This window comes from Suricata suricatta, chromosome 12, assembly GCF_006229205.1.
Source record: "Suricata suricatta isolate VVHF042 chromosome 12, meerkat_22Aug2017_6uvM2_HiC, whole genome shotgun sequence".
Lineage (NCBI taxonomy): Eukaryota > Metazoa > Chordata > Mammalia > Carnivora > Herpestidae > Suricata > Suricata suricatta.
This window is the reverse complement of record NC_043711.1, coordinates 54,974,429-54,997,342: the sequence shown is the minus strand read 5'-3', so window position 1 is coordinate 54,997,342 and position 22,914 is coordinate 54,974,429. Positions and strand designations below refer to the sequence as shown.

Below are 22,914 nucleotides of genomic sequence, written 5' to 3'. Positions count from 1 at the left end.
AATGGCACTTGACTGGCTCAGTCAGAGGAGTATGTGACTTTTGATTTCACAATGGTGAGTTTGAGCCCTGTGTTGGGTGTGGAGATTACTTAAATAAATAAAACCTTTTTAAAAACCAGAAAGGAAGGAAGGAGGAAGAAAGGAAGGAAGGAAGGAAGAAAGGAAGGAGGGAAGGAAGCAAGGAAAGAAGGAAGGAAGGAAGAAAGGAAGGAAAGAAAGAAAAGAAGAAAGAAAAAGAAAGAAGAAAGAGGAAGGAAGGAAGGAAGAAACAAAGAAAGAAAAAGAAAAATGGCTGGGTCATTTCTATCAATTGACATAATTTAAAAATCATTGATTTCGACAGGAACCTCTGTTGTGTTTTTTGAGTTATGTGATTAGCCAAACAATGTTGCAAAAGCATTTGACAAGGTCGAATACAGGACCCTAGTGAGATAACCAGGTTTAGGGCCGGTAGTGAAGCCAGCCCTGCTGGGGAAACAGTGAAGAGTTTTTTTCCAACCACTGCTTGCCACCTCTTAACACGTTGTGAAACCTGGTTAGCGGGTTGCAAGCAGCATTCATCAGAAAACAAACTCAAACAAGCTAGAACAGAACAGAATATCTTAGGAGTTGGGTAGTGAGGTCAAGCCTCGTGTAGACTGTGTGTGTGTGTAATATGTATTGTGTAGAGTGTGTGGGTTTAACATATTGTGTAGATCGTGTGTGCGATATGTTGTGTCAGTTGTGTGTGATATCATTGTGTAGCTTGTGTGTGTTCAGTCCCACTTGCAAGCCCTTGTCAGCAGCTGCAGCAGTTAGAAAACAGCCGCAGTCTTTGTGCTGAGGTGTAACACACACAGAAAGCCATGGAAACCACGTGTGCACAGATGTGTTTGTCAAAGGTGCACAGGGAGCAGGGAGCAGACCCTGGCCGTGAAGGAGAACTGTTGTCTTGACTTTTTTTTTTTTTTTTTTTTTACTTTAGTTACTTTTGAGAGACAGAGAGAGAGAGAGAGAGAGAATGCGAGCAGGGGAGGGACAGAGAGAGGGAGACACAGAATCCGAAGCAGGCTCCAGGCTCAGAGCTGTCAGCACAGAGCCAGACTTGGGGCTCTAAACCCATGGACCACAAGACCACGACCTGAGCCAAAGTCGGCCGCTCTAGGACTGAGCCTCGGGGCCCCTGTCATCCTGACCTCTAACACAAGCTGGGCCACCCCGGCCCTAATGGCCTGTACGCGGAGCTGTGCCGGGAGTCCCTTAGCATGGGCTCCGCTCACTCAGCGGCAGGGCGGGAGAGCCAGCCCGGCTGCTGCGTGTAGCTGTGATCATCAGTCCTCGTGGCTGCCCGGTGGTGGTTCCCAAAGCGGGGTCCTCGGGCCAGCAGCGCAGCACCCGGGAAACGCTGGGGAGTGTGGAGCAGAGGCTGGTACCAGCCCCAGGGCTAGTCCGATGCCAACTGGACTTTGACCCCTCCTGCTGCAGCATCTTCCACCGTTCTTGAGGGAGAAACTCCATTTCTCATCGGCTTTTGTCCACAGGAGAAGGGATGACGGGCTTTGTTTCACATGAAGAGTGAGGGAGGGAAGGGGTCTGCCACCTTTCCAAGTTTCTGTAACACCCTGAGCTGGGGTTTGCCCTGTCGCCTCTCTTGCCGTCTGCTCCCTCCTGAATCAGCTCTCTCCTTTCTCTCCCCGCCTCCCACCCCGCTGGGATATCCTGGCCCCTCAGTCCTGGGGTGTGCCTTAGCCCACGCTGTGTTGGACCTCCGGGTGCACCAGAGAGGCTGCCCACCTCCCGGGCCTCTGCCCTTGGCCTGCAGGTGCCATGCTCCTGCCGCACTTCCAGCACCATCTCCCTGGTGGCACTGCTGCCCCTGCCCAAATGCAGGTGTCCCCAGGCCTGGCCGTAGGCCTTCTCCCTTCACCTCCTGCCTCCCAGGTTCCGAAGCCCACCTGTCTTCAGGTATCACACCACCTCTCCCCTCGGTAGGCATGCACTGAATGACTGAGGAACTAAATTCACTGCTCTCAGCTCATCTCCCCACCCCCAAAACAGTGTGCTACCCAGGGTCAGCTAGTTGAATAAATGGCCTCCACACCCACCAGACATTCTTGGTGGCTTCCCCAACTTTGCCTGCCGCCAGGCTCCGGGTGTTGGAAAAAAGGGAGCTATGATGGGGTCTGCTAGAACTCTGGCCCTCCCTGCGCTTAGTAAGACAGGCTGTGAGCAATAAAACAACCAATAGAACACCCAACAGTGAAAAGCTTGGGAAGGAAATAGAGTTGGGGGGAGAGGCTAGGAGTCAAGAGGAGGAGGTCAAGGCAGGCCTCTATGGAGGGGGCCATCTGGACAGACACCTGAGTAAAGGCAGAGGCCCTCCAAGAGAAGGCAGGGTGGCAGAGGGGAGGTAGGTAGAGGGAAGGGTAAGTGCCAAGGCCCTGTGGCAGGACCAGGAACACCAGGGATTTGTGAAGTGATGGGGGCTTGGAGTTGGGCACGACGAAGGTTTCTTCTTTCTCTTGGCCTGCCCCAGGCCGGCCTGGATCTGGGGGGACACCATTCCAGAGCTGCAAATGTGCAGTGTGTGCTGTCCGACGCCGCTTGGCAAGCTGGGTGCCAGGGTTGCTTCTCTGCATTTGCACCAGGTGCCAGTGGGCTCCTGGCAGATCTCTTTTCCTGTCCTAGAGTCTGCATCTCCCAGTGTAGCTGCAAGCCTCAGGGCAGGCCGCCCTCTGGTCCTTAACTGGGATCAAGCAGTCTGGTTTCTGTGAGCAAGATGAGGGAGGGACTAGAGGCCTGTCTACTTGAAGGGGAAGGGCAATCAGGGAAGGCTTCTTGTAAGAGGCGACCTTGTAGATGGGGCTGGAGTGAGAACTAAGTAGTCTCTAGATGGGGCCATGGGTTTCTGAGTGGAGCAGAGGCAGATCTGGGTAGGAAGACGGACTGCCCATTATGGAAGCCTCCCGCTACTTGGCCTGGAGGTCCCTGATGCCTGCTGCCCCTCCCCCTTCTCCTCCCCCAGCTGGCTCTGAGGAATGCCCTGCGCTACTTCCCCCCGGATGTCCAGGAGCTGCTGGCCCCTGAGTTTGCCCAGGAGCTGCGGCTGTATGGGCATATCTACATGTACCGGTTCTGCCCCGACATTAAAATGAGGTGAGCGCTGGTGGGTGCAGCTTCAAAGGGGGCCCAGATTGGGACGTTCCCGAGAGGGATGGAGCAGGGGAAACCCAGGCTGTCCACACTAGGAGGCCTGTGGTTGTGGTGTGCTGAGTCCATGCTCCTCCCACAGAGAAGGCCTGGTGGTTGTGTTGTCACCAGGGTCTAGAGCCTAGAGCCTAGAGCTGGCTGCAGCGTGCCGCCCGCCCCCCCCTCACCGCCAGCCTGGTCAGAAGATAAGGGAATCCTTTCCAGAAAGGTCTCTCTGGCCTGCCATCCTGGATCGTCAATTCTGGGCAGTTCTGGAAACCAACTGTGTACAAAATCCCTCTCTAAACCTCATCTTGTCCTGCCAGAAAACAAGGAGACAGCTTAAGTCCCCTAGCAGGGGTCTCAGGCTGAACTGTGCATGGCCCTGGAGTCCTTGTAAAAATGTAGACGGGCTGCGCCTCACCCCTCACTGTGGATTCAGCAGTTCAGGAGGTGGGGGGGGGTGGGAGGATCTGCCTTTCTCACAGTACCAGATGCTGCTGCCCCCCACCCAGGCCTCACGGTCCAAGCACCATTGTCCTTGAACATCCCAGAGGCCCAGACTTGCCTGGAAGCACCCCAGAGAATGTCATTCTCCACATAAAGTAGGAACCACTTCCCTTCATTCCTGTTGGGGCCTGTTGGCCTGGCATTTGCTCTAGAATTAATGCCCAGGAGCCCTGGTGGCACGAAGGAAAGAAGGGATGAATAATGAACTCCGCCTAGGGTAGATGTTTCTGGAAAGCAGACATCAGCTTTGCTTTGAAGTCCATCCTTTCCCACCTGGAGCTGCCAAGTGGGAGGGAGGGGTGACCCAGGTGTGGGAGGGGCCTAACTTTACATCCTTAGAAGGACTGGGATGTGACCCCAGAGTAGGGCGGCCTAGGTGATCTGGAACCGCCTTCTGTGGGCGGGTCCCAGGCAACTGCTGCTGGGCACGGGGTCTTGCCATCCTGGTGTGGCCAGGGAGGAAGGCTGGAGCCCTCCCATCGTCATGCCTGGTGGCCGGACCCCCCTCGCAGGGCCTACCCCATCGAGCAGTACCCTTGCCAGACGACAGCAGCCGCAGCCATCATGCACATGATCATGAACAACCTCGACCCTGCCGTGGCCCAGGTAACAGCCGGGGGAAACTGAGGCATGGGGCCAGCACTGCCCAACAGAAATGTAACTCAAGACATGCATGTAATGCTTTTAGGCTTTTTATTTAGAAGGAAGGATCGATTTGTAGGAAGTTGTAAAGATAGTGCAGGGGGACCACAGACCCTTCTCCCAGCAACCCTCCCCTCCCCCCCAACCCCCCACAGTGGCTACATCTTCTGTAAGTACAGAACAGCATTAACCCCAGGACACTGATTTGGTATGATGACCACGCATGTCATTTTAAGTTTTCTAAAAGCCATATGAAAAAGTAAAAAATAATGAACAGATTTACTCCTGTATTTTGTTTATCCCAAGGTATCAGAAATGTTATCCTTTTAACATGTGACATAAAAATTGTTGAGACATTTTACTACCTTTTTTCCTACTAAGTCTTTGAAACTGGGGTGAATCTTACACAAATGAGCCACACTTTAAGTGCCCAATAGCCTCACTATGGCGTGGATGACACAAGTCTGGCCATATGTATCTGTCATGGGCATCCTAGAGACAGTCTGTAAGACCACACCCATATTTGATAAAGGATAACATTTATAGGGATGAGTCTCTTATACTTGAGGGCATTATGATCCTAGAATGTGAATATTCCACCCAGAGGTGAGAGCTTCCTCAGCCCTGGCCTTGGCCCCGGAACCTCATTCCTGTTGGGTCCTATTGGCCTGGCATTTGCTCTAGACAGACCCCTGACACTGACCCTGGGCTAAGTCCCCAAAGCAATTCCAGGTCTGGTTCTGACTCTTACCTCACACTGCGCTCTTACGTGGTCACAGGTGCGCCAGTATTCCTGCAGAGGCTGCCACCCCAGGCCTCAGCCTTTCTGCCTTCTCCCCCTGCCCTAACACTCCTTCTTCAAGGGCCGTCAGCCATCTTTCTCTGTTGAGCACAGTGCGGGGGCGGGGGGGCCTCCCTTCCCAGACCCCACCTCAGATGACACCATCTCTTCTCCAGTTTCCCCAGGAGCTTGTGACCTACGGAGGAAATGGGCAGGTGTTCAGCAACTGGGCTCAGGTACGCCGGACCATGGCCTTCCTCAGCACATCTTCTGAGCTGGTAGGATCTGACAATCCAAGCCTCAGGAGTCAGGCCTCTGCCTCCCTGATGTCTGAGATGCTGATGCTGGGCATCCTGGGGGTGCTATAGGCCCTCAGGGCATGAATGGCATTATTTGAGGCACCAGGAGACACTGGAGGGTACTGAAGGCCTGAAGGGACAGGGCACTGGCCGGACGGCCGGGACTGTGCAAGCTTTCTGGGCCTGGGTGGTAACTATGGGCTCCCCACTTAAAGAGCCTTCTGTGCTTTGCTCTCCCCTGCAGTTCTGGCTGACGATGTCCTACCTGTCACAGATGACAGAGGAGCAGACACTGGTCATGTATAGTGGACACCCTCTGGGCCTCTTCCCAAGCAGCCCTGGGGCCCCCAGGCTGGTCATCACCAATGGGATGGTGGGTCCTGGGGCAGCTGGGCACAGTGCCTGCCTGGGGGCAGCAGGGGAGTCAAGTGCCCCCAACACCTGCCCCCTCATTGTTTCAGAGAGCTCTGTGCCGCCCCCAGCCTTCCATTCCCATTCCTCTTTTCCAGGTCATTCCCAACTACTCCTCCAGGGCAGAGTATGAGAAGCTCTTTGCTATGGGAGTTACCATGTAAGTCTTACTTCTCTTTATGCATCTGTCTGTCCAATCTGGTTTTTGATGCATCAAAGATGCAGATACAATAACCAGGAATTCAGTATTTGTTTACAGGGCTTTTTGCTTTTGAGGTGAAATTTCACACATCCTGGTGGACCATTTGATGAGTGTAACAAACATGTGCACCTGGGCAGCTCAAACCCCAAAATGGAAAGCACAAGAATCCGGTGTGCTCTGCATTGCAAACTTCCCCCCAACATCATTTTAAATGAGCTACAAATGAACAGGAAACCTCTCTTCCTCCCTAGACTCATTTCACATCATCTGTGTCTTTTCAGACATTTCTCATGCACGTGGTTAGAGTTAGGTAGACCCTTATGGGTGCCCTCTGCACCTGCCATTCCCCATCCAACAATACAGCTGGAGACTGTTGTTTCCAGAAACGTGGGTCTAACAGACTCTTGTTTTACCTGCAGTGTTCAGTTGTACCATCATTTATTTAGCCCTCTTGTCACCTGATCTGTGCTATTTCGGGTTCTTTGGGCTTATAAAGAATGCTACGGTGAATGTCCTGATCTGTGCATTTTTATGGATGTCTGGGAGTGTTTTTTCTTTGTTACCTGGATCAAAGTTGGTCTGCTCCTTCGTGAGCTATTCACAAAGACCACACCAGGTGAAGGTGCCTTATTAGGTCACTTTATTCATCGGAATAAAGAGATACGGGGAATAATGTCCAAAGCCACTCTCCTAACAACAGGCTAAGTAGGCTTCTTATAGGAGGGCTCAGGATGAATATTCAGAAGGTGATTTTAATGTTATAATGAAGCCAAGGTAACTGTCAGGCACCTTCTGATTCATCGGCTAGAGGGCTTTGTTGGCAAATATTGTCCTCAAATGTTTCTTTTCCTGTTCTGGCAGTTCCTTAGTTAGTTTCTAAAAGATGAGGCAGGAGCTTCTAGGCATTTCCTGAGTTCAGGAGTCCGTCCTGAGTTCAGGGGGTCAAGGAGTCTCGCCAGTGACAGCATGATCAGGTCAGTATCTGGAGCCAGTTGGCCAGGCTAATACTTTACAATATAATCATCATAATAGTCCCTAACTCATGTTGTTCTGAGCTTTATAGATACCATCATGTTTGGGTCTCTGTACAAGCCTGTGACCGAGGTGCCCTTATCAGCCCAATTTGTGGAGGAAGAAACCGAGGCTTAGAAACCCAGTGACTCTTTTGGTTGGTCATAAGCAGCCACTGTGACTATTATTTCTTTTTAACGTTTTGTTTATTTTTGAGAGAGACAGCATGAGCAGGGGAGGGTCAGAGAGAGAGGGAGACACAGAATATGAAGACAGGCTCCAGGCTCTTAGCTAGCTGTCAGCACAGAGCCTGACACGGGGCTTGAATCCACGAACCATGAGATCATGACCTGAGCTGAAGCCGGACACTCAACCTACTGAGCCACTCAGGCACCCCACTGTGACTGTTACTTACTGCGAGGCCTGATGACCTCTTCTGACCCAGTGGGAGGAGCTGTGGCATCAGAGGGACACAGGGTCTGCATCCTGGACCCACTGCCTCCTGGTTTTAGATTCAGGATGGAAGTTTAAAGAGAGCAGAACTGCAGGGTCAGACCTGGTCTCTGCACCTGAGGACTGACCCAGGTGCTGTAGGCAAGTAACTAAAATGGCTGCAAATCACCCACACGGGTGGGAAGGGGTTTAAACTTGCATGGGATCTGAGACCTATAACTAAGGCAAAGCCCTTTCACTGCCAGGAGGACGCAATGAAGCTACAGAGAACGGTCAGGACCAGGAGCATGAGGGAAAACAGGCAGTCGCGGACTGTGGGTGGGTCCAGGTGGGACAGCAAGGCTGGGGTGGCCAGGGGGACTACACGTAGCAACTGGGTCAGAGTTCCAAGTGCAGTACGCTCGATCCCGCAGTTTTACTCCTACAGTTATTCTAGGAGCAGCATGCAGTGGGTACCTGGGCACAAAGGGCTGTGAAGTCAGTTCCCAGTTGTGCAGTGCATCCCTGTGTAACCTTGGAACGTGGTTAATAGCTCCTGCCTCAAAGAGTTGTGTGAGAATCTACGAGACAACCAAGGGGACACCCTTAGTACGTGGTTAAAGGGGGCCCTTGAGCACTCGCTTGGGGTGCATACAGGTCCCGACGTGGAGGTTAGGGGGTCCGTGCGACCTCTTGGGGGGTTCTGATGCATTCATTCATGGTGGGGGGTGGATGCTATTATATTAGAGCCATTTGTATATTGTGTAATAGTCACAACCTTCCCAGGTTAGGATAATGCCCCCCCACCCCCCTTTTTGGAAGAGAATGGACAGGTTCCACCTGGTCCAGTACCTTATCTAAGTTATGGGATAGACTTGGCATTCAGACTCAGAATCTAGAAGAGAGGAGGGGCTGGGGGGAGTTGCTGGGGGATAGGAACCCAAAAGAAAAGAGATGAGGGGGGTGAAACGGGCCAAGAAGAAAAGCAAGTGGCCCCCGACCATCTCTTACCTTAGGGGTCCCCAGGGAAGAGTAAAATTAAGGCCACGGAAAAATGCTGCCCCTCCCCCACTGCACTGCCAAGAAATCCAAGTGTTCGATCATTATCAAGGGATAGACACAGGCACCCTTGTGCACTGCTGGTGACAATCCCTATGGGATTTGACAATGTCTGTTCATATTTTACATGCTTGCACCTGATGACCGGCCCTGCCCCTTCCTGGTTTCTTCCCTGGGGCCAGTGAGGTGGCTAGGAGGTCACCCACTGCGGTGTTCACCTAAGGAGATCAGGGGGCAGGGGAACATTCTCTGGTTTCTATACTGCATCCTGTGGGGCCGTGAATATCAACGAGCAGGATCTGCATGTGCTGGTGTCGGAAGGACCCCGCAGGTGGGGGGCCCAGCTGCAGAAACAACACGAAAACTGACAGGATGAGACCGTTTACATATGCAAACAGTGCTCTAAATGCTGTTCACTGAAGTCTAATAAACTCGGAACAGCATACAAACCTGAAGTGTGCAGCGCTGAGCTCTGACACACACGTGTGCTGTGCCAGCCCTTCTCTGCAGATGCCACCCCTGCCTCCCGCAGCCCCTGCCCTCCTTCCAGCCGGTAGACCTCCCCATCCACCCCTGCCTCCTGCAGCCCCTGCCCTCCTTCCAGCAGGCAGCCCTCCCCAGCCGGAGGTCACTGAATGTCATACCAGTGGAGCCCCACAGAATGATTCTTCCCCATGTGGCTCTTTCCCTGAGCCCCTTGGCACACAGGAAGACTTACTTTGGTCCTTTTCTTGGCCACGCAGCATCTATTGTGTTCGCACGCTGCAGCTAGTTTCTCTCTCCTCCGTGCCGGGCATTCCAGCCCTTCCTGTTTGGCCACTGCAAACAGCTGCTGCTAACAGTGGCCTGCACATCTTTACGTGGGCGTGAGTATGGAAAGTGAAGGCACTGGATCATGGTCAGCCTTCCCCGATATGGCCAAATAGTCCCCACATTGACTCTCACCAATTATATTAGTGTTTAACAAAACAGAAGCTGTTTATGAAAGGTCCTGCAGGCCAGCAGGGGCCAGAGTTGGAGGACTGTAGCTCTATCTATAATGTTTTCCTTTTTTTAAAGGGGCGCCTGAGCGGCTCAGTCACTAAGCATCTGACTTGGGCTCAGGTCGTGATCTCTCTGTGGATTCGAGCCCCCCTCTCGGCTCTGTGCTGACAGCCTGGAGCCTGGAGCCTACTTCGGATTCTGTGTCTCCCTCTCTCTCTCTGTTTCTTCTTTGCTCATGCTCTCTCAAATAAATAAATAAATAAATAAATAAATAAATAAATAAATGTTTTAAAAAATTACAAAAAGGATAAACGTGCAAATGCATTTGGAGGTAATTAAAAACTAATTTTAAACCATGTAGAGTGGCAGCCATGCCTGGCACTGGGCTCAGCCCTGGGCTTGTCTTCTCTGTGGTCAGGTACGGCCAGATGACGGCGGGCAGCTACTGCTACATCGGTCCCCAAGGCATCGTCCACGGCACAGTGGTGAGACCCGGGCCGCGCCTGGCCGCGGGGGCGGGGGCGGAGTGCTGGGCCAACGTGAACGCCTCTTCCTCTCCCTGCAGCTCACCGTGTTGAATGCCGGGCGCCGGTACCTGGGTGTTGAGGACCTGGCTGGGAAAGTCTTTGTCACCTCTGGGCTGGGCGGAATGAGTGGCGCTCAGGCCAAAGCCGCAGTCATCGTGGGGTGCATCGGCGTGATAGCGGAGGTGAGCCTGGCAGGCGCTCTGCCCACCTGCTTCCCCCTCAGTCCAGGGCCGTCCCCGCTCTCAGCCGCTCCTCTCTTGTGCCATCCCCTCCCCGCAGCCCTCCAAGCCTCCCAGGGTGTGTTCCCAGCCTCCTGCCTTCAAAGTGCCCATCACTCTCCACGCCAGTGCCTGCTAATGCAGGCGTCAGTGGCGGTCACGGCTTTCTTCGGTAGTGCCGGGGAGAGGACGGAGCCAGGAGAGGAGGCTCATGGGAGCTTTGTTTCCAGCTTCCGGGGCCGTGGGAGGCCTGAGCGTCCTCGTACCGGGTGTCTCTTAAGCAACTTTTACTTAAAATAATCAATATGCCAAAGTGGCACATTTTGCGGGAGCCCTGCCCTTGACCCCTACGTGTAAAGTAAGTTACAGCAACTAATGTGAGCTTGTCCCCTGGAATCCGCAAGAAAATAGCCTATGTTTTTAAGAAGCTTTGACTTCTCCTTGCCTCATCCTCAACCCTCATCCTCACGTACTCCCCCTGGATCTTCAAAAAATGTTTGCCACAGGGACACCTGGGTGCTCAGTCTGTTAACCATCTGACCTTTGATTTCGGCTCAAGTCATGCTCTCACAGTTCATGAATTCGAGCCCCGTGTCGGGCTCTGTGCTGACTATGTAAAACCTGCTTGGGATTTTCTCTCTCTCCTTCTCTCTGCCCCTCCTGCACACACACTCTCTCTCTCAAAATAAATCAATAAACTTTAAAAAAATACAGGGGCGCCTGGATGGCTCAGTTGGTTAAGCGTCCAACTTTGGCTCAGGTCGTGATCTCGCAGTTCGTGGGTTCAAGCCCCACTTCAGGCTCTGTGTTGACAGCTTAGAGCTTGGAGTCTGCTTTTGGATTCTGTGTTCCCCTCTCTCTGCCCCCCCCCCGCCCCCCGCTCATGCTCTATCTCTGTCTCTCAAAAATAAAATAAAATTAAAAAAAATTGTTTTATATACAGCAGTATTTTTTTAAAAACTGTTTGTCACAGAGAAAGTGGTAAATGTTTGTAATAAAATTCCCAAACAGCAAATAAGCAATTCGAAAGAGAGAGAGAGAGAGAGAGAGAGAGAGAGAGAGAGAGAGAAGTCTTAGCAATAAGCTTACATCATACATTCTTATACTTCTTAGGAGCCCACCTGACTGCTGGTAACAGAAAATCAAACTACAGCTGCTTACAGAAATAAGGTTTTAGTTTTCTCACACAGCCCACACTGCTGGCATTGTTTCAACTGTTCCTTGATGTCAGAGCCAACATCTCTAGATTCTCTTGGGTTTACCTCGTGCATCAAAATGGCTGCCCCCGCCCCAGCCATCCCATCTATGTTCAAGGCAGAAAGAAGGAAGAAGGGAAGTAGCACCCATGACTGACTCGATTTTAGCAGGAAAATGATACCTTAGAAACTCATTCTTTTACCTCACTGGTCAGTTTGGGATCAAATGGAAGTTCTTCCCTGCAAGGGAGGCTGGAGACCATGGAAAGAATAGCTGTGGTTAGCTTGGACTGGGGACACAGTGTCACCCTGAAAACCCAGGTTCTGTTGACCAGGAATGCAAGAGGGGGGATAAATATGCGGAAGCAGCTCGTGCACCTGTGCTGACACCTGTTATAAAAGTAGGCAACCTGCATGGGGGATGGCCTCCTCTTGGTGGAGGCTGGCATGCCCAGCGACTGACTGGGTGGCCTCGTGTCTTGTGGTCCCAGGTGGATAGAGCCGCCCTCATGAAGCGCCACCAGCAAGGATGGCTGATGGAAGTGACCGACAGCTTGGACCACTGCATTGACAGACTCAGGTACAGCGTCTGGCCTGGACGTGGAAACATGGGGAGGCCGCACCAAGGGGCTGGGCTGCTTTACATGGGCTGGTTAAATGCCTGGCATTTAGCCACAGGTGAGCCCCTCGCCAAATGATCCCACCTGGCGGCCGTATAGTACTTGCAGAGGTCATAGAACACATCACGGGATGGATCTTCTAATCTCTCCGAATCAGAAGTTCTGTTTCGGGCTGGTCGCTAGTGCCGGTGTGGAAGAAACGCCAGGGTCGCATACCCGGTGGTCAGACACCTGCTGGTGGTCAGATACTTGCTTTTCTTGGTGTTCCTGATACTCAGCCACAGGCTGAGCCAACTCTGTGCTTTGTATTTCTCGCTGTTGTGGCCTCAGTGCCCCACCCAGAGCCTGGCACTTAGTAGGTGCTCATCTAATCTGTTGGGGCAAAATGAAACTGTGAAAGGAAAATGTTTCTCAGTGTGACTCCCAGCAGGTTGGGGCTAAACTGATCTTTCTCTTTACTTGTGGTCTGGCTGTTGGAGGGCGGGTGTTGGCAACATTTCCCTCCGGTTTGATGTCTTCTGAGGCATTTTATTGGGAATGGGGCGAGGACTGCCCTGGGGGCTGCTGATATCTTGGCATTTTTGAAGCATCCTCTCAACGGATACACTTCACAGATCTGAGCTGTGTTCAGGGGGACACACCATACCATGACACCACAGCTCTCCGGCCCTGCTAGCTACTCACCCAGGGGGCTCCGAAGGGGGCTTACAGGAAAATGTTCAAGGACACACCAGTTGAGAAATACCCCCATTACTGGGATTGGATACTGTTCGACACTGATCTTTGAAAAATGCTAGTTTGACCCCCTTGCACTGCTGTGTGAAACTCTCAGATGAGCTCCCGTTAAATACAGGAGAAGTTCCAGACTTCTCGTGGAACACAGATGGGTTTGGCCTGTCTGGTCACCTTTCTGCAGGAGACACAGATAGGGAGCCTCTGGGGGATCACCAGGCCCCTAGCTAGGCCTGCTGCTGGATTCAGTCTTCCTTCTCCCCTCTCCCCCGCTCCTCCCCCTGCCCTGGGACTATAGGCCCTCTGCCGGCTTTGTTTCCCCCGCACCCACCGCACCTGGGAGAGTGGAGCCCTTGAGCTCCGGCATGTCTCTGCCAAGTACTGCGTTCAGCTGACATGCGTCTTCCAGCAGGTGCCACACTGCCCCACGTGTTGCGCTTTCTGTCGCCTCTTCTACCGGTGGAGGCTTTATGTAGTCAAATTTTCGGATGTCCTTTTATTTTTCTAAATAACGTTTGGAATCATCTTTAGTGTTGTCTGCATTCCTAGGGTCACCTGGCATGCGTTCTAGAACGATCCCGATCAGAGCACTAACGGCAGGAGCCCTGATTCTGTGAAGTTTGCCTCCAGTTGGCTGGTCCCTGCTATCATCTCGGTCCTCAGTTCTCCCTTGCAGGGCAGGCACAGCTCTGTTCCCTTGTGACTCTGGGTCCTCAGAGAACCCACTTCAGAGGGCCCTGCACAACAGGCCCTATGCTGGCATACCATGCTCGGTGACCTCCAGGGCCCTCTGTGCTCTCGCCAGCTTGGTGTTAGTGGGACAGGGGCAATGGGCCATCCGCTCTGTTCTTGTGCCCTTCCAGGGAAGCAAGGAAGAGGAAGGAGGTCCTCAGCCTTGGTTACCATGGCAATGTGGTGGCTCTTTGGTAAGTGGGCCATGGGATCTGGCAGCCTTAGGGACCCTGTGGAAACATCCCCCTCTGGACAAGGTACCCGATGGTGGCCGGGTTCTCCCCAGACACAAAGTTTCCATTGTGCTCTGCCCAAGTCTCTGCTCCTAGCCCTCGACACCCAGATTCTGGCTTGAGCTCAGGGCTGGCCACCCTTTCCCAGAGGTTCTTTCTCTCTAAGAGAGGAGGGCAATCCCCTCCCGACCTGGCCGTGAACTTGAGCCCCAGGAGCTGCCTGCCCCTGCCCTGGGTATTGATCACCTCATGTCTTCCCCAGGGAGCGCCTGGTCCATGAATTGGACACGACGGGGGAGCTCTTGGTGGACCTGGGCTCAGACCAGACGTCCTGCCACAACCCGTTCAACGGCGGTTACTACCCCGTGCAGCTGGGCTTCGCAGAGGCCCAGAGCCTCATGGCCTCTGACCCTGCTGCATTCAGGAGCCTGGTCCAGGAAAGGTGATGCGGCTCCAGGGTTCCTCGGGGCGGGGTGGGAGGCACACACGGCTGGCAGGAGTTTTCAGACTGGGGACTCTGGCCTCTGCCCAGCCCCCTGAGGGCCAGCAAGACCTTGAGTTTCTCTGGACTGTCTCCTCCCTTGTCAGATGGGGTGGATGTAAGCTCCGCAGCTGCCGAGGCAGGGGCGAAAGCGGGAGGAAGGGGGGACTGGAGGGGAGCCTGACCGCACTGGTGGGCAGGGCTGACGGCTCACTGCCGGCCTGTTGCAGCCTGAGGAGGCAGGTCTCCGCCATCAACAGACTGGCCAGGGAGAACTTCTTCTTCTGGGACTACGGCAACGCCTTCCTCCTGGAGGCCCAGAGAGCAGGTGAGTGACGCTGAAGGCCAGGTGAGGGGGTGAGACACTGGCCCTGGGCATGCTCCCTTCTCACCAGCTGGGATGGCACTGGGGAGGTGGGAGCCACAGCCTGCTGGTGTCACGGGGCCCCTGCCCAGGGCCTTCTGGAAGCTGGTCTTGCCAGGTCCTTGGCCTCTCTGGGCCCGTTTTTCCATTTGCCTTAAGAGCATAAAGTACCCGGGTGCCTAGGTGGCCCAGTCAGTTACATGTCTGACTTGGACTCAGGTCATGATCTCACAGTCCATGAGACCGAACCCTGCATCAGGCTCTGTGCTGACAGCTCAGAGCCTGGAACCTGCTTCAGATCCCGTCTCTCCCTCTCTCTCTGTCCCTCCCCGGCTTTCTCTCTCTCTTTCTCTCTCTCTCAAAAATAAATATTAAAAAAAGAGAGAGAGAGACACGATGGAAAGTCGCCCTCCCAGCCCTATCTCTGGTGCCAGCCCCTCCTGCAGTCCGACGGTTCTGGTGTGGCTGTGGGGACACAGATGGGCGTGGCACACAGAGGAAAATGTGTAAATGCCCCCACCCGACCCCACACTTGCTGTCTCCCTTCTTTCACTTCAAAAGAGACCTTGTGAGGCTTCTCTCTCAAAACTGGTTCTCGCCCGGAGGTCGGGCCCACCAGCCCTCAGACCCTCCAGGCGATTCTGGGTGGGTTCTCTGCCTGCAGGAGCAGATGTGGAGAAGAAAGGTGCCAACAAGACAGAATTCCGCTACCCCTCCTACGTCCAGCATATCATGGGGTGAGTGGGGGGTCACCTTCAGCATCTGGGTCCCAGACATTCAGGTTAGGAAAGTCCCCAAGTAGGGAGTTGCAGAAGGGAACCAGAGAAGAGACAGTGCTGAGGGCAGAGGCCAGCAGGCCACATGAAGGAGTTTGGGATTAAGCAACACAGGGGCAGGGATGGGGGGCTTTGCCGGCCCATTTATGCACAAGACGGGGCCAGAGAGGAAGGGAGAGGAGGAAGGCCACCGTCTGCTCCTCAGACGAGTCGTGGGTGAGGAGGCAGAGGCGCAGAGGGCTGTCCAGAGAGGAGGGTGGGCCCAGGGGGGGCTGGCTGCATGCCAGAGCCAGACGGGGCCCAGGCCACTGCATCCCTCTGCCCGCAGGCCACCTAGGAAGATCAGCTCACCCAAGGCAAATTTGGCCAAGTGCCCACAATTACTGTTTCTCCCGACTGCCTGGCTTTAGTTCACTGATTTTCAGGTTGTCTTTGTAATTGTGCTAGAAAGGAATTTCTGCCTTTCTGCGTCCCAGCTCCCTGCTCCTGCAGCAAAATCTGGTGCTGGTCTAAGAGGAGGGACAGAGAATCGGGCCGGGGGGGGGTGGTGGGCAATAAGGGAAGAAGGAGAGGGGACTGGGGGGCTGGCCTCTATTTGCTGTCCAGTTAGGGCCTAGGGGTGTCCGGCAACAATTCTGTATGCCCGAGCCCTGACTTCCCCACGTCCCCTACATCCCCCGCCCCGAGAGGCATCCAGCCTTCACCCCTCTCAGTTCTGGAGCACTGCAGGCCTCCCCTCCTTGGTTCACGGAGGGTGCAGCCAGGCGGGGAAGCCCCAAGGCCATGGAGCATTCTGTCCTTTTGCAGGGACATCTTCTCCCAGGGGTTTGGGCCTTTCCGCTGGATATGCACGTCAGGGGACCCACAGGACCTGGCTGTCACGGATCAGCTGGCCACGTCTGTGCTGGAGGAAGCCATTGCTGATGGAGGTGAAGCTGTGGGATGGGAGTGTTCACAGGCAGGTGGCCCCGTAGGCTCCCGACGCAGCCCCTGTTCTCTGCTCATGCTCGGCCTGCCCCTGCGGGCAGAGAGTATGTGGACTTGGGTTGGAGCCTGTCAGCAGCGCTGCTGATTCTTTGTAGCGGCCTTCAGGGCCAACTCTGCTGTCCCCGTGGCAGTGGGACTGTGGTCTCTGCAATCGGGAGTGTGCTCCGCCTTCCCAGTGGACAGTGGTGGTTGTCCTGGTGTTCCTGCCCCCGCCCCTGGCTTAACCACAGTCCCTTCCTGTGTCGTGGACTTGACGTGGCTTCTCACGTGGAGAAGAGAAGGCGGGTCTTTTATGAAACTCCCTCAGCTGTTGGAACTCCCGCCCACATGTCTCTGCAGCTTTTCTGCAGGTCGGGGGCGCTCCTCTCTGGTTTGCTGTGTGGGTCCTTCTTTAAAAAAATTTTTTTTAACATTTATTCATTTTTGAGAGATGGAGAGAGACAGAGCATGAGCAGGGATGGGCAGACAGAGAGGGAGACACAGAATCCGAAGCAGACTCCAGGCTCTGAGCTGTCAGCACAGAGCCCGATGCAGGGCTCGAACTCATGAGGTGTGAGGTCCTGACCTGAGCCCAAGTCAGACGCTTACCCGACTGAGCCACCCAGGCACCCTAAAATTATTTTAAAGTTTATTATTTTAAAGTTTAAATTTGAGGCGCCTGGGTGGCTCAGTCAGTTAAGTGCCTGATTCTTGATTTCAGCTCAGGTCATGATCCTAGGGTCCCAGGATCCAGCCCCGTGTCTGGCTCCGGGCTAAGTGTGAAGCCTGCTTACGGTTCTCTCTCTCCTGGGGTGCCTGGGGGGCTCAGCTGGTTAAGCATCCACCTCTTGATTTTAGCTCAAGTCACAATCTCATGGTCTGTGAGTCCAAGCCCCATGTCAGGCTCCACGCTGACAGCACGGAGCCCACTGGGATCCTCTCCCTCTCTCTCTGTGACTTCCTCACTCATGCATGCACACACTCTCTCTCTTTCAAAATAAAAAAATAAACAAAAAAGGGTCTCTCTCTTTCCCTCTTCTCCTCTCCTGCTGGTGTGTGCGCGTGCATGCACTCTCTCTCTCTCTCTCTAAAAAAGTGTGAGTTTATTTAATTGAGATTTTAATGGTATCGGTGCCGACCACTGGGTCTCACGATGCCTAAAGATTGAGCAGTCTGCTCTCATGAGCTGGTGGGAGGAGTGACCACCTGACTCTGCATGCCCCCACACGTTAGCGCACTGGCCTGTGCTACTGGGATAGGCCCAGCTCCTACTACTGCTGGGCCTTTGCACTTGCTGTTCCCTCTGCCTAGAATACTGTTCCATCAGATGTTTGTGGGGCTAGTTCCTTCTTAGCATTTAGGATGCAGCTTGATAGTTACCTCCACAGAGAGGCCTGTGGTCCCCTGACCCCTCACCTCGTAGCCACTTCACCACATGTATTTCCTTCACGGCCCACAGCAGTCCCTGTTGCCGGTGCTGGTCATGCAGTGAGGACTCGGATGTCTGCCGAGAGAATGAATGTATAAGGCAGCGGGCTGCACACATCTGTGCATTAATCTGTGTGACTGTTGGCATTACTCATTCCAAAAGTCAGGTGCCTGGTGTGGTGTGGGGCTGGGCTCCCTGAGGTCTGTGCTGCGCCCCAGGGATGGGCTCCTGGCACTGGCGACACCGCCCTTTCTCCCTGCAGTGAACCCGGCTGTGAGACTGCAGTATGTGGACAACATCCGCTGGATCCGGGAGGCCGCCAGGCACCGGCTGGTGAGGGCCCAGTCTGCTGGGGGGCAGAGGTGGACCGCTGGACTGCCCTGCCTGAGGCAGGGTACTGCTGGCCATGCCCAGGCTGGCAGATGTGCCCCAGGACAGTGCCCAACACACCCAGTGACACTGCCGCGATGACAGCCTCCTTGGCCTCAGAGGAGGCAGCTGCAGTCACCTCCCCCTCAGAAAGTTGGCCTGGGGCCCTGGGGACAGTGACCAGGGTCAGCCAGGTCGTTGCTCACCCAGTTGATTCTCAAACAGCTCTCTTGAGTCGCGCCTTCTAGCTTCTCGGCTGTGTGACCCCGGGTGAGTGGCTCGGCCTCTCTGAGCCTCCTGTCTCAGCTGCACAGTGGAGATGCTGCTGATGGTATGTGCCCGGGGCCATGGTGGTGCACGTGCTTGGAGCAGGCCCCCTAGTGGCAGTCTGCACATGGGGTGCTACCCGGGCCAGGGCCGAACAGAGGGTCTGCGAGTGTCCTGTGCACGTGAACGTGACTCAAGGTGATGCCCTGTAGGGACTGCTTTATTCTGTATCTCTAAGGAGCAGAGTTGTGAGTTTAGCTCTAAATGGGCCATATGACAGCCACATGGCAGTGAAGAAAGGAAGAGGACCAGACAATGCACAGGCCCCGAGGCAGCAGCAGCCTTGGTGTTCCAAGGAAAACAAGAAACGAGCATTTGACTCACGTGGCTTTGTTCACAGACCACGATTGCCAGACGCACGATGTCCACACTAGTGTGTCCTTGGCCTGGGGGCCCCAGGGCCAGAAGGGGACTCCCTTGAGCAATGCCCCCATGTCCTCCTACCTGGGCTCCTGTGGCCCAACACCCTCCACCCGAACCGTCACCTCCTCCTTGCCAAGTGGCTTGCACATGTGTTCCAGCCACAAAGACCCCATGCCAACTGCAGTCTCCATGACCACACAGAGTCTGAGACGCCCACCTGATGGCTGTTGAACTTGAGGATCGGGGCCTCGGGGAGGCTGGGGCAGGAGGGAAACATGTGGGACCAGCCCAGCGGTGGGCCTGGAGAAGAAAAGGACCCCAGCCTTGAGGGAGGGGCATGGACAGAGTGGGAAGAGGCTGGTGGGAGGTTGGGGGGGCGGGCCACGAGCAGTGGCCTGCTGGACACCGCCACAAGGGCCATGGATAAGCGGGGCTGTCTCTTCTGTGTTTAAGTTGGCGTTTTCCAGAGGTTGTGTTCTCTACTTTCTTCATGCTGCTTTTCGTCTCAGGAACGAAAGACGGTGATTGCAGAAGGTCGTCCTTTTGAAACATCTTAGCTGAGTTTCGTGTAAGGTTCACTCTTGACTGAGCTGGCAGTCCTGTGTCGGCTCCTCTCCAATTTTCTTGTTCCGGATCCAAGCTGTCCGAAAATCTCTGCAGTGCTGACTTATACTGTAGGGCTTCCCGCAAGGCTCTGAGGCAGCCGGGCAAGTGCAGACTGCCTTGGGTAGCACATCATGAGGAAGGAAGGGGCCGCTCACCTGACCATGTTTGCTGGTGGGGCTGCCCAGCCCAAGCGCTGGCTTCAGGCTCGCGTCACGGGTGGTATTGCTCTGTCACCGGTTCCTGAACCTTCCAGCCCATTCCAGATCCTCTTTGGAGAATCCAGGTTTTCTCAGCCTCAGAACTACTGATGTTAGGGGCCAAATGCTTTTTTTCATTGTGGTAAAATATACCTTAACACAAAATTTACCATATCAACCATTGCGAAGGTACAACTCGGTGGCTTTAAGTACACTTACCTTTCGTGTCACCATCACCACCATCTATCTCCAGACCTTTTCCATCTTCCCAAACTGAAGTTCTGTCCCCATCAAACAACGGCTCCCCCAGCCCCTGGTGCCCACCCACCATCCTACTTTCTGTCTCTGTGTCTTTGGCCACTCTAGGGACCTTGCATAATTGGGGTCCTACAGTATTCGTCCTTTTGTGACTGGCTGTCACTGAACGTGACGTCCTCAAGGTTCATCTGTGTTGTGGCATGTGACAGAGTCTCCTTCCTTTCCAAGGCTGGGCACTATTCCATTGTCTGCACACGAGGGGTATACCTTTCTGATCTGTTCATCCATCAGTGGACCCCTGGGTTGCTTCCACATTGTAGCTATTGTGAATAATGCTGCTGTGAACTTGGGGGTGCAAATACTTGCATGTGTGCCTGGGGACTTGGGTAGCACTTTGCCATGGGGGGGGCATTGCAGGATGTGTAAGCAGCACCCCTCCCCATGCTGATAGCACTCAACCAAGTCTTCAGTCGCTGCCAGATGTCATCCTGGTTGGGGACCACTGTGCCAGACAGTGACTCCTTTTTACTTGCTGAAGTCCCTGTTTCCTGGGAATGAACTCCCCAGGAGCTGCCTCCTGGTGGATGAGTCCGCGGGCTCTCAGCCATGCTGACAACTGCCCAGGACGGTCCCAGGCAGGTTCTTGGCCCCTGTGCCCTGGTTTTCCCCTCTGAAAAGTGGAGCCTAAGGTGAGGATAATAGCAACTTCCTCATAAACTCACCAGTGAGTGACTGTGTGCAAAGTACTTGAAGTTGTGCCAGACAGGATCCACAATTGTACTCGCTGCTGGTACTGTCATTGGAAGGATACAGGCAGGGTATGCTCATAAGAGGTCACGTCCCTGAGACAGGCAGGTCAGGGTCTCAGAAGCCCTGCCTGGGGTTGACCCTTGAGGCGATGGATCACGGTGGGACACCGGGGGCCCCAGACGGCAGGTGGACATGCGGGGGCTTGGCATGACTGCCTGATGGGCTGGGCATGGGGGTCTACCTCAGGCCCATAGGCTGTACAGCTACCACACTCCCCAGGGTCCTCCATGACCTCCCTAGAGGGGAGCTTCTGGCTGCTGGTGGGACCCATCACCCACGTCTCCCTCTGCGTATCACTAGGTCACTGGGGGGCCTCTCCCGTCCCTTTTCTCTTGCAGGTGGTGGGCTCCCAGGCAAGGATCTTGTACTCAGACCAGAAAGGCCGTGTGGCCATCGCAGTGGCCTTCAACCAAGCCATCGCCTGTGGGAAGATCAAGGTGATGCATTCTGTGCTGCAGGCGGGAAGCTTCCTGTAGGCTCCTGCCCTTCATTGTCAGCCCTTCCCTGAGGCCCTAGGCTCTGTGTTTGTGTCAGGTGGGGGGCCCAGTGGACCTGCAGTAATGAGGCCTATTCTCAAACCCAGCCTCTGACATTTTCCCTGTGGTGTGACCTTGGGCAAGTCAGTGCCTTCTCTGAGCCTCGGATGCCATCTTCTATGAGAGGAGAATAATGTTAACCTCAAAGCCTGAACATAAGATTACACGAGTCAATTTCCATGCAAGCATTTCCTACATCATCCTTGACTTCTCATTTTGTAAACCATTTCCCTGGCTTTCCCTCATTTTCCTCCAGGTCAGCCAGGCTACCCTGGATGGCACGGAGCTCTGGGCACGCTCCTTTGGGGGCTTGTGTGTTAGGCTCATGCCACAGGGGTCTTGCTGGCATCCCTCTGGTCAGGAGTGCCACTATTAACGATCACGTGTGAAAGGGAAATCACATTGGGTGAATGTGAAGGCTGTCCCAGCAGGTTGCTCCGAGGGCAGCAAGGACAGCGGCTCCCAGCGCACTTCAGCGTGCTTAAGACACGAGACGGCTGGGGTAGCTCTGCCAGGACATCTTGTAGGCACACTCACATCCAGGCCGCGGTCGGCTGGCTGGCAGAGAGAGCTGGGTTTAATCATCCATTCACCCCCTCATGCTGCATTGAGAGCCTCCGCTATGCCAGGCCTGTGCTAAGGCACTGGGGGCCACATGGCAGAGAACAAAGTAGACAGGGTCCCAGCCTCATCCACTCACTAGGGAAGGGAAACTGATAATGCAGGATAAAGGTGTAAATTCAGAGAGAACTTCAGATGGTGATGATTATGAGAGGAATCTCAACGCAGGTGGTGCGGTGGGGGCGATGGGTTATGGGTGGAGGGGTGGAGTGGGGGGGGAGTGCTGACTCTAGATGGGGTGGGGTGATGGGGTGTGGGAGTGCTGACTCTAGATGGGGTGGGGCGCTGGGGTGGGGGGAGTGGTGACCCTAATGGGTGGTCCAAGCATGCCTTCTGAGTTGCTGATGTAGAGCTGAGACCTGACTTTCTGAGGAGGTGCTAGAGTACTGGGGTTGGCAGTTCAGGGCAAATATGAAGAGGTGACAGCAAGCCTGGCTGGTTCAAGGGAAGAAGAGGGCCTCTCAGTGCAGGACAATGCGTTAAGGGGCAGGGGAGTGGTATCCCCTCTTAGCAAGACACATCTGAAATATCTATGCTTACTCCTCTTTTTTTTTAATTTACCTTTTTTTTAAATTTAAAATCTAATTAACCTCCAGGCAATATTGATTTCAGGAGTAGAATTCAGTGATTCCTCACTTACACACAACACCCAGTGCTCATCCCAACAAGTGCCTTAATGCCCACCCCCCATCCAGCCCATCCCTCACCCACTGCCCTTCATCAACCCTCAGTTTGTTATCTGTCATTAAGAGTCTCCAATGGTTTGTTTCTCTCTTCTTTCCCCCACTTTCCCACATATTCACCTTGTTTCTTAAATTCCACATATGACTGAAATCATATGATATTTGTCTTTCACTGGCTGACTTATTCCACTTATCACAATTCAATTTAGCTCCATCCTTCTCATGGCAAATGGCAAGATTTCATTCTTTTTGATGGCTGAGTAATATTCCTTTGTATTTATGTACCACATCATTCATCAGTTTATCAGATGATGGGCTTTTGGGCTTTCTAGTTTGGCTATTGTTGATAATGCTGCTATGAACATTGGGGT

The 22,914-nt window shown here is 54.0% G+C and overlaps 1 protein-coding gene across 1 annotated transcript in view; it reads left to right on the top strand.

Annotated features, from left to right (window-relative positions):
* UROC1 (urocanate hydratase 1) overlaps positions 1 to 22,914 on the top strand; it is a 38,697-nt gene that overhangs the window by 4,190 nt on the left and 11,593 nt on the right. The window contains exons 2-16 of the mRNA XM_029918743.1: positions 3,005 to 3,135; positions 4,191 to 4,284; positions 5,278 to 5,337; positions 5,645 to 5,773; positions 5,910 to 5,971; positions 9,918 to 9,984; positions 10,065 to 10,208; positions 11,932 to 12,020; positions 13,656 to 13,718; positions 14,020 to 14,199; positions 14,469 to 14,566; positions 15,267 to 15,339; positions 16,186 to 16,307; positions 18,036 to 18,106; positions 21,042 to 21,140. Of these exons, the coding sequence (XP_029774603.1) occupies positions 3,005 to 3,135; positions 4,191 to 4,284; positions 5,278 to 5,337; positions 5,645 to 5,773; positions 5,910 to 5,971; positions 9,918 to 9,984; positions 10,065 to 10,208; positions 11,932 to 12,020; positions 13,656 to 13,718; positions 14,020 to 14,199; positions 14,469 to 14,566; positions 15,267 to 15,339; positions 16,186 to 16,307; positions 18,036 to 18,106; positions 21,042 to 21,140 (1,482 nt within the window). The remainder of the gene's footprint in view (positions 1 to 3,004; positions 3,136 to 4,190; positions 4,285 to 5,277; positions 5,338 to 5,644; positions 5,774 to 5,909; positions 5,972 to 9,917; positions 9,985 to 10,064; positions 10,209 to 11,931; positions 12,021 to 13,655; positions 13,719 to 14,019; positions 14,200 to 14,468; positions 14,567 to 15,266; positions 15,340 to 16,185; positions 16,308 to 18,035; positions 18,107 to 21,041; positions 21,141 to 22,914) is intronic.